The sequence below is a fragment of the Lutjanus erythropterus genome, chromosome 10 (assembly GCF_056507025.1).
Source record: "Lutjanus erythropterus isolate fLutEry1 chromosome 10, fLutEry1.hap2, whole genome shotgun sequence".
Lineage (NCBI taxonomy): Eukaryota > Metazoa > Chordata > Actinopteri > Lutjaniformes > Lutjanidae > Lutjanus > Lutjanus erythropterus.
In genome coordinates, this window is record NC_139326.1 from 14,376,661 (window position 1) to 14,391,295 (window position 14,635).

At 40.4% G+C, this 14,635-nt stretch overlaps 1 protein-coding gene across 48 annotated transcripts in view; it reads left to right on the forward strand.

Moving 5' to 3' along the window:
- camk2b1 (calcium/calmodulin-dependent protein kinase (CaM kinase) II beta 1) overlaps nucleotides 1-14,635 on the forward strand; it is a 94,417-nt gene that overhangs the window by 63,159 nt on the left and 16,623 nt on the right. For 13 of the 48 annotated variants that reach the window (XM_084728297.1, XM_084728296.1, XM_084728310.1 and 10 more), the window contains 2 exons: nucleotides 5,469-5,537; nucleotides 12,593-12,637. The exons of 7 other annotated variants lie outside the window; for them this stretch is intronic. In XM_084728297.1, the coding sequence (XP_084584423.1) occupies nucleotides 5,469-5,537; nucleotides 12,593-12,637 (114 nt within the window). Of the gene's footprint in view, nucleotides 1-1,398; nucleotides 1,432-5,468; nucleotides 5,538-12,592; nucleotides 12,638-14,635 lie in introns of all 48 variants that reach the window. 28 more of the 48 variants (XM_084728305.1, XM_084728318.1, XM_084728333.1 and 25 more) reach the window with 5 other exon arrangements.

The window sequence follows — 14,635 nt, forward strand, 5'->3', positions numbered from 1 at the left end:
AGGAAAAAGTCTTTGAGTCCAGCTTTTTAAATGTAAATATTTTCTGTTTTCTTTATTCCTTTATGAAGGAGCAACTGAATATCTTTTGGTTGTGGACAAAACAAGACATTTGAAAACATCATCTTTGGGTTTAGGAAACGCATTTTCTAACAGTTTATAGGTCAAACAAGTACCTGATTAATCGAGAAAATAACCAACAGATTAATCGTCGTTAGTTGCGGCCCTATACCTGGTACGTATTTCAGGATGGTAGCAAGTTACCTTACGAGTAAGTTAGTCAGGTACTGCCTGTAAGTAAGATCTATTATATGATTGTGGAAATGTTCTAGTTTAAAGTTTAAACAAAGATGTTTTCTGCGGATGGTTGAAGCTTATTAAACACACCGCCGTCATACCGAAGCTCATTTTCTTCCCTCTCTACACATTGTCTTTGAAATAATTTTCTCTGTAATCCTTTTCCCTTTTATCATCTAAACCAGAGTTCTGTGAAAACAAATGATCCACCATGTGAACCGTTTTGGACGTGACGTCGTCAGCAACATGGAATTTGATTGGTACCTGTCAGAAGTGAAACTTTTGAAAAATGGAACTTAGTCCAAAAAATAAAAGCTGTGATATCAGTCAGAGAAATATTGTTGATGTGAACGTTTTAACATTAAAATTATTTGCACACACAAAAATAACATGTCTGGTGTGTAAAGGCCTTCACACATCAGTACAATGGTTAGATGTTTGGCCTGAATTCACGAGAATGTAAAACACAGCATATTTATTCATACTTATGTCCCCAAATTAACATGGCAATTATTTATCGATGTACACATTAAGTGCTACATGTGACAACTTTGTAAGTATTGAACTAGTTGTGATTTTGAATTTTAACTTGAGTTCTGGGAGAATACGTTTGTGTTCTGACAGAATAAATTTGATATTTCTCTGTCTTGCTGTTCTCTTCCATCTTGCTCCTTTTTGCCCCAGATGTTCTTAATCTGTTGACAGAGGAACAGTGGGCCACAGTTTTACTGTCTGCAGGACTCCCCCTATTATCTGCCTCCCATTCTTATAGCCTTTTCCAGATGACTTCCACTTAAAGCTGCCACTCCTTCTTGTGTGCTTGCGCCTCCAATAACGCTTGGAATCTTATTCCTATGAGAGGAAACACTTGTTCTTCTTCTGCTTCGTCCAAGCTGTCTGGAAAAGTCACATCCTGTTCTTAATAAGGATTGAAGGGTGCACTGCAAACAAAGTGTGCGAGTCTTGGTTTAGATCGTTCTTTCTTTTGCTTTGTATCAGTACATTCACTTTTTGTCATTGGTTACTTTATCTTTTTTCATCCCTTCTTCTACCATCCATCCATCTGTCCATTCGTCAATAAATCCATCCATCGCCTGAGGACAGAAACGCAAGTCCAGCTCGACTGTCCAGTATATGGTGAGCATGCTATTTATGCATTGGCCCAGTCACTCCTGTTTTGGCTCCCTCTCTCCACTTGTTAACTCCTGTCTTTGTTTTATCCACCTGCCTTTACTTCACTAAAGTATTCATCTGTGACACAGTGGTGCCCAATTCATGAATCATTTTTTATTCAAACAGCAGTCAGTTGTCAGGCAGGCATTTCCTGGTAATAAAGCTCTGGGTCACACAGAATGAGTCATTTTACATTTTGGCAACACCTTGTTAAGAATTACACAAACTGAAAAGTTAACATGAGCAGCAATGGCTAAAGAAAACAAGACATTCACAGAGTTGTACTTCAGTGCCAGGCAGAAGTCACAGCTTTGGCCCTTGCAAAGTGCACTGCCACTAGACTAACCCTGACATTATTCTGAAAATGAAATAGAAACAGGATGTTTTAGTTCCATCAGAGTTACTCCAGGGATGCTGCTCCAGATCTGTCAGGGGCACGCTTTTAGAAATAGAGGCAGTGCTTGTTCTTGTAGTTTTGATACAGAACACTTCGTTCGTACAACACATTGTACTACACATACTTAAAACAAAAAAAAGTAGGAGTAAATGTATGGGCGAGTGGGGGCATACTTGTTCTAAACACTGAATAGAGCAGCTGACACTTTTTTAATTCAGGTAAGTGGAATTCGACCCCTCTTTTTTTGGCCTTAAAGCATCTTCTTTTCTCTCTGACCCTGTTCCTCTTTTCCTCACACCCATCATCTTCTGCACCTCCACCGCCTTTGTTCTCCCTGTGCTCCACATTCTTTGCCCACCTGGAGAACCACCCATGAATACCTGAACCCACTTTTCTCTTTGGTTCTTCATAACATTAATGGTATTGATTGTGTAAAGATGTGTAATCTCTTCCCAACGTATATCTCTGATGTGTGTGCGTAATTGACCCCTCCTAAGTCCCACCCCTTTTGGAACCAACAAATTTTGAATCTAATCTACATCAGTTGTTTGCTAGCTCATTGGCTAGTATTTTGCTAATATTAGCTGATTTAAAATAGTTTGGATTATTAGAAGTGGGGTTGTATCAGACTTGTTCTTAGTGATATTATCAGGGGATTAGCTACAGTAGATGTCGGTTTGGAGAAGCAAGAGGAGTAGCAGTACAGAAGCTAAGTGATGTACTGCTGTGGACAGGGTCGGCAACAAAAGGTAGTTTGCCGTCAGGTAGCCTTTTCCAATGGGATACAGCTGTTATATAAGGCAAATATTGCTCTCTCCAAACCAACCAAACTCCATAGACGAAAACAGCAACTGTCACTTGCAAAACACTGGAGTTGCTGGTCTACTGCTGCCTCAATCAGTTAGTTTGTGTTATTGAGTGACTTTACAGCTTTAAAGGATAGTTTAGAGTCAGTGACGTTAGTTAGATTGTACTTCATACTACCCCACATCAGATAATCCAAACTATACCTTACTATACCTATACTTTACCTCCATCTTTAAATGTTTCATTTGCTTTTCAACATGGACAAGCCTAGCACATAGTGTATCAAAGAACGGGAAACATGAAGGCAGAAGGTTGATGGGGGTAGGCTGGCTTGCTTAACTGTTACAGGAGCACACATTCAAAATTGATGGGACTTAGGACGAGTCAATTACATCATCATGGTTTTGCTGCAATATGGCAGCTGGTTTAGATGTTTGGTGTTGGCCAGGACTGCTGTCATCATGCCAGTGGAAATAGGGAGCTTTTTCCCAGTAGACATTCATCACACAGATGCTGCGACCCTGAGTTGATCCTGCAAACAAGCTTTGACTAAGACAGCTCACCCGCTAATCGTTACTTTGATGAGGAATACATTTCCTGTTGCTCCGCAGAAGCAGCAGAGTGATGGCTGACAACGGCTTTGGTTGGGTTAACTGTGTGTGTGTGTGTGTGTGTGTGTGTGTGTGTGTGTGTGTGTGTGTGTGTGTGTGTGTGTTTGCTTGGGCACGGATGTGTGAGTTCACAGTACGTATGTGAAATGTCTATATGTCATCTTATTGTCAGCTTACACAGCTTTTATTTCATGGCTGTTTTGTGTGTGTATGCATTGTGTTATGTGTTTGCACTTGTGCCTCTCCTCTCCTCTCCTCTCCTCTCCTCTCCTCTCCTCTCCTCTCCTCTCCTCTCCTCTCCTCTCCTCTCCTCAGTAAGCCCAGTATCTTACAGAATACATGTAATGGTTAACATATACACTCATCCACACACCTACACACACACACACCCCAACACACACACACTACTTTACTTTTTTCCATTTTGCTAGTCAGTCACTGGGCTTCTTTTTAAAGTTAATGATCTGTCATTTTTCATTTAATCTTGTGCTTTTTCTTAAAATCTTCCTTTCTTACATTCAGGTAGAAACACCTGTGATATGAGAGAATATCGCTAGCTTGATTAGCATTACATTCCTGGTGGAATTCACTCATCTGTTTGGCAGATTTCTTCCACTCTTCTTTCAGCGTTCACACCGTATGAAGGCTTAATCAGGCATTAAGTAATCTATGACTCTTCTTGACCTCTCTCACTGACTAGTAAGAATTGCTTAGATGTAATATTGTTACATGATTGAGATTTATGCACTGGTAGCTGACTTCTTAGAGTGTGTCACTGTGGTGATTCATTTCCGCACTCCAGTTAATATATTTTCAGACAAGATTACAAATAATGTCATGTAGATTCAATGCAAATGTCATTATGAGTGAACTAAGCTATAAAGCACTGACCGCTCTTTGATGCCTGGTCTTCAAAGGAATATTTGATCGTGGCTTTAAAAGGTGATTCATTACGGCCAAATGGCACAGTTGAATCGTCGTGCTGTGGACTCCTAAGCAGCGGAAGTTGTCAGTGACAACATGATGATGTCACACAGTGTCACACCCACCCCCTCATGTCACCTCTCAGACTTACAGATCAGTCTTGTGAATGAATGAATGTTTTAGGTAACCCCTTCGTGACCGCTGCTGCTGCCTGCAATCTACTGGACTCCACACTCAGACACCTGTGTATATCTTACTACACTTGTGGGGACCTTTAATTAAAGTGTAACCACAACTTTGACATTTTCCATTGCACAACTTTTGTTTAGAAGTTTATTACAGGACAGCTTCTTGAGATGAACCATCTCGTTTTCGAGCATTTCGACCATATTTGTAAGCTGAAGTGTAACCATAAACCCTAAACCTAAACTTAAATCCATAAATCTTAGTGTTGGGGAAACTACTTTAAAAGTGTAGTTTACCAAACTACTAGCCACTTCACAAAGTATTTAAACTACATCTACAAAATAGGTTGTCAGACTAAAACTACTTCTACAAAGTGGCTGATGTGGGGAAGTTCATAGTACTGGATTGCAGACATCTTGGTTGCAAAACACAAATGGTTTTAATCCAACAGATTATGATTAAATGACAATAACCATGGCCAGTGAGCTATGGCATTGTGCCATGCTGTATGGGAGGAATGTTATGAGAATACTCTGAGTATGTAATTTGTAATTAACTGTCTAAACAATGAGCCAAAGTAATTTACTACAGAAAAAACTACTGAGATTTGAATGTTATTAAACACCCAACGTCTGCAAATTGTAATTAAAGTAGTAATTGAACTACATGTAATTGACTGTACTAAACTAAAAACTAAACTAAAGACATAGGAAGCTTATTTAAATGTAGTATTTTTTTTACTTTGAGCAGCACAAACAAAACCCCATTAGCCTTTACTGTGGTGGGAGACCTTTATGTCAAAATCTTGGCATCATAAACCTCAACTAACCTCTTCCCACATTCTGTCTGTAATTCTAACTGAAAAGACTTTACAATTAACCAAAACAATGTCACAAACATCAAGTTAATAAGTTCAAAATTAGTTCTCACAAGAATAGGACTGCAAGTGCACTGACTTCCAAACAAGTGCACACACACACATGCATGGAAACACGCTCACAAACGCACCTCTTGCTGTTGTTGTTAACACTGTTGTTGTGTCTCCTCCCTTTCCTTTCCTCTCCTTTCCTGCACAGCCCCAGACAAACAGCACCAAAAACAGCATAGTCACCAGCCCCAAAGGAAACATCCCTTCACCTGCTCTGGTATTTACCTCCTAAGCCCCCTCCTTCAGCCGTGTTTGTGCGTGTGTCTGTCTGTCCCACTGCCGTTCGTCCTTCAAGATCCCTACCTTCACCCTACCCCACTCCCCTACTTCTTCACCTTTGTCTGTCATTCCTCTCTGTCTGCCTTGTGGTTGATCTTTGCCTAGCCGCTGCGATGGTCACAGCAGTCGGAAAGGTCTTAAACCAGCAGGTGGTGTCAGGAAACATTTCCCCGTGGCAGGTGGGGATGCTATGTGACTTGCACTCATGTTGATATTGTGCTGCCATGCCATTTTCTCTGTCAGTGAAAGTTTGCCAAAGAGGAACGGACAGCCAATGCTTGCCGGGGCTGTCAGTGCGATTTACCCCCTTCCTTCCTATTTGTTCCTCTGTAGAGAAGCGGCTCCCCGCTGTGTGAGCATCAAAGTCCAAAGGTCTATAGATTGTCCTTCCAGCCAAACAGCACACCAGCTGATTTCAGAGAGTAATTCCTCCTCTTCTGTTGATAGGTGTGAAAATCAGTGAAATTGGCTGATTGGCTGGAATGAAAACCTGCATGCTCTTGGGCTTCTGGCAAGTGGTCACAAACTGCTTTTATACTTTTACTACGCTTCAGGCCTGCAGGAGAGATTTCCAAGTTATTTGTGTTCATTGAGTGCTTTTTTTCTTGATCTGTGTGGACATTTACATATTTCTGTGGGTGAGGTGGGAACTGATGAAGAGCCATGTTTGTAAATCGATTAAAATATCACCTAACAATGCAGTTTTTGGATAAATAAGTCTAAAATGTGTGCATATCATGGACAACTGTGTAGCTTTTCCATTAATAATGACAATTTTACAAAGGCTTTTGGTTTCAGTTCATGCCAGTGCTGTATAAAAATCAAAAAGACCTCTGCTCATAGCTGCATTATCGAGTAAAAGCCTGTAAAAAAATTGACCATTGAATCGGATTTGGCTGCGTTTCAACTGTGTGGTTTTTGTTTCTTTTTCTCATATAAGCTATCAAGCAGTGGTTTATTGAATTGCCAGGACTTCTGAATGGGGTTTAGTAGGTCAGAATTCTGCAACATTTTTTGACTGACACTAGATATCAAACAAAAGCTAGAGATTATATTGTATTAAGTTGTTGGGAGATGCAAATTCACTACTTATAAGCAGAAGGAGACAGTGCCCTACATGCTTGCAGCATGCTTGCAACCCTCATGTTGATAGTGGCAAATTAGCAATGCCCCAGCTCACCTCCTGACGTGCAAATGTCTCACCAACACAAGTTCCCCCCAACACCATTTTGCAGGGGCTCATTCTCTGCATCCTGGGCTTAGTACCGCCCAAGGCAGTTGTGACTGATTTATAGACATACAAACAAGTCAGGGCATTTGTTTTCCCTGTAGCAGAGTGATCATGACTTCTTTCTAGCACTGAGCGCTGTTGAGGTCTGGCTATGTGAGACCAATGCTTCTGTGGTGTGCGCAGCTGTCTGTTTATGTATCTGTTTGGGAGTTATAATCCAGTCAGTCAGTCAGACTCACCCTGGGTCCGGCTGGGTTCACAGCTGCCTTTGCATTTTCACAGGAATGACTTGACATACTGGAATGATTTTATCCCACAAAGCAGTGTGAAAGTGAGGAGCGCTCACTCCGCAGCTACTTCTGAGGACCGAAATGCCCACACAAGTACACTGCACACTGTCTGACCAAAAAAAAAGTGCTCAACTTAAAGATCTCAGTTGACGATGATTCAAATTGTTGATTTACTGGGGAAGCCCTAGTTCAAACTGCAAACATCTAAATCATGTACATCAGTCTACAGACATCACAAGATAACTGTAGCTGTCAGACATCAGCTACATCTTGTTATCATGAGACATTTTTTTATTCACACTGCACACCATGTTATTGTAATGACCTAATTTCTGTCAGAAAAGTCTTTTCTTTCATCTTTTTTTTTTTTACCGAGTGCAGAAACACTGCTGGTGACATCCCCTTCATGCTGCGTACGGTTCTCTGTCACCATCATTTATCAGTTGGAGAGATTAACTTCACCTTTGATTAAAAACAGCAAAAACCTCCATCCTGATGCTTTTAATGACTAAAAGTATCTACAGAGTTGTGTGAACACTCATTCAGGGTAAAGCACTACAGGAGGCGACGGTTTCATGGCATGTGCTCTTTTCTTTTTGCCAAACTGCCTTTCACAGCTACCCTAGGCTGCTCGCTGTTATTTACAGTAAATACTAAATTAGATGAACATTTTAATGTTGTCAGTTTGCATCTTTTTTTTTTATATGTACGCAAAAAAATGCAGAAATATAGTTTAAGGCTTCTTCTAACTTGATTCATTGTATACACTTTACATTAACAGTACAAAAAGTACAAGGAAGATAGGTGTGGAGGAGAGGATTTTAAAAAATGATTATTGGAAATATCAACAACATGTCAAACCTTTGTCTTGAAACAGAATATTTCTGTAAGCAGACAAATGGACATTAATCATCCAATCGTTTCGAGCAGTGAGGTACATTTCCAAGTATGTGGGAGCGTAATGTGTCTGACACATTATTTAGCCAGAATAACTGCATTATATCATCACATTTATATGCCCAGGCCAGTGGCCGCGCTCAGTCATAAATCACTGGCGACAGAATCCGAGATGCCACACAAGTGATCTCACCGACTTAGACATGTGGCACAGCTGAGGACTTGGGCAAGTTTGGGTTTGCTCCTTGGAACTGCTGCACACTAAATATAGTTTTGTCACACTGACTATTCAAAGCCCCGTCTTAGCGTGCAATGGTAATATATCATTTCTAAACTGTTGGTGAGTGCGTCATGGCAACCCAGTGGTTACTAGGGGTGTAAATCACGAGTTTCATTACGGTGTAATGTTATATAAATTCTCAGAACAGTAATACAACATTTGCTGATATTACAGCAAGTCTGCCACAACAGAATTTCGATTCAGTTCAACTCGGGGACCTGCCAACGATATGAGACAATATCATATGCCCATTTAATACAGTCAGTTACATGATGACCGGGAGAGCTGAGTGTAACAGCTGTCTTGACAGTCACAAATATGAACATAAGCATGGCTGAGATTAACTTTGGCTCGGTCTCAGCAGCAGTACAGCCATAACAGAAGTAGTAAGTTATACTTCTAACTTAACTTGCTATACAATCGACAAACAAGGAACTAATAGGCCTAAAATACAGCGATATAACTGTTTCAAACTCTATATTTATTGCTGGAAATTCTGACTTTTACTGTAGCAACAAAGTGGTTTCCACAAAGAAATTAAACTCAATCCGTTGAAGCCTTGTTTCGTTTTCATACAAAAATGAAATGAGCACAGTGACAGATAACGAGGGCTGCACAGTTTAGTAAAAAAAAAGTTATATAGCAATTACTTTGAATGAAATTACGACTGCAATATGCGATACAGTTACTGGAAGCGATCAGGTTTGCATTACAAATTTCATGTTCACTGAAAAAAGTTCACATCATGATTTTAATAAACATGTTTTCTTTCATCTGAACAACAAGATTTTTAGGCCAGGTCATTTATGCTGCACTGTAATACCTCATTATTATGCTGTTTTCTCTTTTTTTTACCCTTTTTCCAAAAAATTGCAATTTGGTTCTGGTTCTGTGAGTTGGATATTACATATTACATATATTACATATCCATATTGTAGTTTTATTGTGATTGTGCAGCCCTACTGTTAAAGGGCACTTTGGTGAAAACTGTGATACAGTAGAGCAACACAAGAGCTGCATTGATTATATTAGATCGTTCACCATTAAATCCATATATCAATCCAGATCAATGATTATACCCCAAGTGGTTACGCTGTTGATGGTGTGTATCACCTGGAGTAGCCTAGCCTCAGCTTGACGTTTGCTATGTTTTCGGTTCTTTCATCAGAGAGGGCAAAATGCCAAGCACACTACACACAGATGGAGCAACAGGTGCAGCCATATGAGTATATTTTTTGATATGCAGTTGTCCTTTTGTGAGTATGTCTCTGTTTTGTGTGGGTGTGTGCATGCATGTGATGTTAGCTTAAAGCCTCAGTTCACTGTGCTCATGTGCAGACATACTATCAGAAGTGCTTGATAGGAAGTTTACGTTCATGTGGTTAAGAGTGTGAATGAACGTGTGGGCACAACCATGGAGCAAAAGAGCTTTTTTTTTCTGATCCTTTTGAAGGAATAGGGAGTGGGAGGGCGGCTGTGATCTCCATGGCGTTGCTAGGGACTTGAGCAAGTTACTGTTTAGCTATTTGGTACATTAACTCCTTCATTACAGAGCTGCCAGGTCATAAAGAGACACTCCGTTCCTTCATGTACCTGACCTTAGTTTTTTCTGACTGGGAAGCTTTTAAGTAGGATGTTGGGAATCTTAAATATAATATGTGCCTTGGCTGTAGTTACTTATCACAAAAGACCATATAAATTAAATCGGATAACTTAGCTGCAGTCAGTGCAGTAAGGTCAGTAGTATCGTGTAACACTCAAACCCTTCCCCATCTGATGATGTGACGCCATCAGCACTCGCCCCCCTCCCTCTAATCTGCAAACCCCAGGTACTTTGTTCTCACTCATCGTCATCGCCCAAGTTGCCACCAGTGCTTGTTGCCCTGGGTGACGGTTGCCCTGACAACACCGCCATCATCGCCAGGGAGAAAGATGATGATTGGTCATCACAGAGGTGTCACTTCCTGGGGGGAGAAGAGAGCTGCAAAGAATGTTGGGGGGGGGGGGGGGATGATTTACTGTACATCAAATGACAGTTCCTGGCAGGCTGTGAAGAGCTGTAGAAAAGGGAGAAAATATATCAGTCTCTATTCTGAATCATCAGCAATCAGTGTTTGCTGTATAGGGTGCAGCAAGAAGGCAACACTTCTGGGCTTTTAAGCTGTAAAGGTCAAGTATGAGACTATGAACGGAGCCACTTGTGTTAAAAATGAAGCACAGCAGAAGAGCCAAAAAGACATTTTATTGCAAAAATTGACATAAGATACAAGAAAGAAAACAACTCTTTTCTGTGCACTAAGTCAGTGGTTCTTGACCTGAGGTCCAGGGAATCCCAGGGGTCCATGACAGGACTTCAGAGGGTCCCAAGAAAAATAGGGAATATTTTAATGTTACTGACTAGAAGTTGAGAGAATTGATAAGAAGAGTATTGGATTCAGTCTTCACTGTTTATCTTCTAATCTACAGAATAGACATGAATTAACTAGGCCTAAATCTTATCAAATGGGGATCCCTGAGAAGTAATTTTATAAAATACAGGTCTGCAGCTTATTGTCTGCAAATCTGAGGTTCCTTGAAACCATAAAGTTTGACAACCACTGCTCAAAGTGGAAGCTGAGTATTAAGAGCAAGAAAGTTTAGATGGGGTTGGTAGGTGAAGAAATAACAAGGAGAAAAGTTATATCATATGGCTAATCTTGCGAAGTGACTGATTTCAGATTGAATTTCTTTTAGGAAGCAGAGCCTGAAATGATTCCAGTATCTGCCCAGCAGTGCTCGCCTTTTCTGTTGAGACAAGTGTGACAGAACAGAATGACCCGTTTTTATCATGTGGGACATCTTTAGTCTTTTTGCTGGGTGTGCAAGTGCCTCACAAGATGTTGAGGCTCGTGTTTATCTGTGTCAGAGCACATTTCATTCATATTGTATGAGCTGGCTGGTTCTCCCTTAATTGTAATATACAACATTTTTACTTTGTAGGTTTTTTAACCATGTAGGGCATCGAAGTGAGTTATGCATGCACAGCAGGGCAGCGCAGAAATAAAGAGCAGCCATGTTCAGCAAAACACTGGATAAGTTATAGGTCCCATGAAGTCAGAATCGATGTTTAAGTGTTTTTATCATGTATGTATTGCACTATATTTCACGTATATATCAATATCTGACCCAATAATGACAAAAAATCATTTTGTGCATGTTCTGCAGTATTTTAATGGTATTTCAGAGTTTGTATTTTTCTGAAAAACAATTGAACACCATTGATGACCCATCCTGTGCTTGGGGGCGTACGCTGAATTTGCATTCAGTGAAAGCTTTCTCGCTTATGATGCAGCAGAGCATGGAAGGTGGACGGAGAATACATCTGTTCAATGTTCACTAAGTGTTTCTGCGGGCTGGGCTTCACTGCGCAAAAGCACAATTTTATAACTCAATTCACTGATTTGGAAGGAACTGGATAATTTCATGGAGAAAATATTTTCTGATTCCCTCTCTGATGTTCAGGTTCAAGTCTTTGTTGTTTAGTTTGAGTTTCCTGATGGACAGATGGCTTTCAGCTCACTTGTTGCAACAGTAGCTTACCGTTAGTGGGAAACAGAACTGCAGGTCAACAGGACAAACACACTTCAAGGAAATGTAGTATGGAGGTCGTTTATGGAAATATAGTTTTACTTGGTGCTAAAGTAAGTTTAGCTAATCGCGAGCTGCCTTTAGCTTCATTAGCAGGGATTCAGCCCCTGGATGGTGGGAGCAAAACCCCTAGCTGCCTGTTTTACAGGAAACATGTAACCGGTAAGCACCCCTCTGTCTGTTTCATGGGAACAACCTTAACGATGCCACAGTGAGTCCAACTTTATGCTGTCCCTTTCCTAGAGGTGTGTGCTTACTGTATCTGTGTGTGTGAGAGAGAATCAGAGAAATTGTGTGAGTGCTGATGTGCACATGGCAGACTCTTCACACTGAGTTTCAGAAGTGTTTCTGTTCTTTGTGTGTGTGTGTGCTGCATGTGCAGAGAACATAACTGACTCCAAATTACGGTTTTCAGCTCATCCACCCACTCACTTCGCTTCGGAGGATTCTTCCCTCTCTTCTTTGTCAACCTTAACAAGCACTTTCCTTTCATCCAACAGTCGTATCGCTTTCTTTTTCTTCCTCTTTGTCCATTTTTTTTACACTTTGTCCATCTCTACTTTTATGTCACAGTCTTTTCTCTTTCTTTCTCTTTTCTTTTTTTCCCCTCTCTTTTCTCATTCAATGTTTTTCCATCTTCCCTTCTCCTCCTCCTCCTTTTCCTCCAGGAACCTCAGACAACCGTCATCCATAATCCAGTGGACGGGACGAAGGTATACATCATTCCCCACTCCTGACCCGTTCTTTATCCTCTTTGTCATTCTCCTCCTCTTCCTCATCTTCTCCTGCACTTTGATCCTTCTTTTCATTATGCATCTGTGTGAGAGCCCCATGGCACTGGTTTACTAATGCAAATGTGTTTGTCTTTGTGTGTGTGTGTGTGTGTGTGTGTGTGTGTGTGTGTGTGTGCGTGCGTGCGTGTGTGTGTGTGTGTGTGTGTTGCATGAGATTAAACTCCTCAGAAAAATTATTTTATATTACAGCAGTAACAAGATGTGGATGGAAAAACCTCTGTTGCTTAGCTTGTTAACTCGAGCCCCAAGGAGCAAACTTGTGTCGTCATATAACTCATTATGCCATTTAGGGGACCTCGACACACACACTCCACTCTCCAAAATTATAAATAGGGATGTTACATTACGAGAAATTTAGTGGTAAATAAAAAAAAAATCCCACAATTCTCAATACCCAATTCGATAGCACAGTAAAAATAAATAAAATTCAGCTATTCTTATTTTTCTTTGCCGAATGAAATAAAAACTCCTCTGAACTTCTAGGACAAAAGACTGATTACTTATTATGCCTGACATATTTCACTGTCAGTGGACCATGTTTCCATTTCTGCTGCTCTGAAACAGTACATTAAGTTTGCTGACATGTTAAATTTTGAAGACAGGTGACAGATTGAACAATAAGGAGTCAAGACAGTCGGCTATTTCTAAAAGTTATATTATGTTAGCCTAAACTTGTCTTTAGTGTTTTTCCATTGCAGCACATTAATGGTAATGGTAATGGTAATATATATTTCATAATAACGATAACAAGGAGAACACTTTATGTTAATATACATTTTAAATGTAACATTAACATGAATTGAAACTCACTCACCATCTGGATCTCTGTCTTTGAGCTGCTTTGCTAAGCAGATAAGTAGGAAATGTTTCATCCATTTGTCTCAAAAGGTCAATGGCAATATTTACACGCTGTTCTTTTGCAAATGTATTATTAATCTCTGATGATCGGTCTTTCATACACAACTGTTTGCTGTTTCATCTTAAACGTGTTGAAGATGCCAGGGTTGCGTGACGTCCCAAATTATAAATGAACAACAGTCTGTAATGAGGGAATTCAGGTAACTACAACAGGATTTGTAGTTTCATTGAAGTGGGACCAGTGGCGAACGATAAATCAGTGGAAATAATCTATTTAACAAAGACTTAGAGGACTGGGTCGCATATCAGAGATGTGCTTGTTTCACCTTTGTTCTGTACCTTTATTTAAACAAAGCTTTTGTGCAACATGAGCAGTATTTCTAATGATTATCCTATCATACAAGAGTTTTCTTTTATATCTTCTTGTGTAATTATTACCTCAGCCAAGGAGGTTATGTTTTCTTGCCCTTTGTTTGTCAGCTTGTTGGCAGGATTATGGAAAAACTACTGACTGGATATTCATGAAACTTGGTGGAAGGGTGTAGCATGAGCCGAGGAAGAACCCATTATGTTTTGGAGTGGGTCAGGATTGAGGCAGAGTGCCCTTGGCTGTGCCTTTGGCTGTGTATTTCTACCCCACCACTCAGCCTCTTAGATCTAGTGCCTACAGTTAGTGTCAGTGTGTCTGTATGTGTTCAAAGGTTTTGCATGAACCTGCATGACTTTGCAGTAAGATTTGTTCTTCTTAGATATGACCAAGCATTTACTATGCCTCTGTCCGTGTGTGTGTGTGTGTGTGTGTGTGTGTGCCACTGTGTTCGCTCAAGTTGTTTTTGCTGAGTTGTGATGTGCACCGCTAAAGGGGAACATAACTTTGTTCCAAAGCCACATGCAGGTTTTGCATCACAACAGAGTGACCTTTGCATTAGACTTTGGGTCAGAGCAGCTCATTTGACATCTAGAACAGTTGCTCGCTTTGTTTGGTCCGTCTGGACACATGAGAATGAATAATTTTAGCCTTTGTTAGCCCATAATGTCAACTTTGTACAGGAACCAACC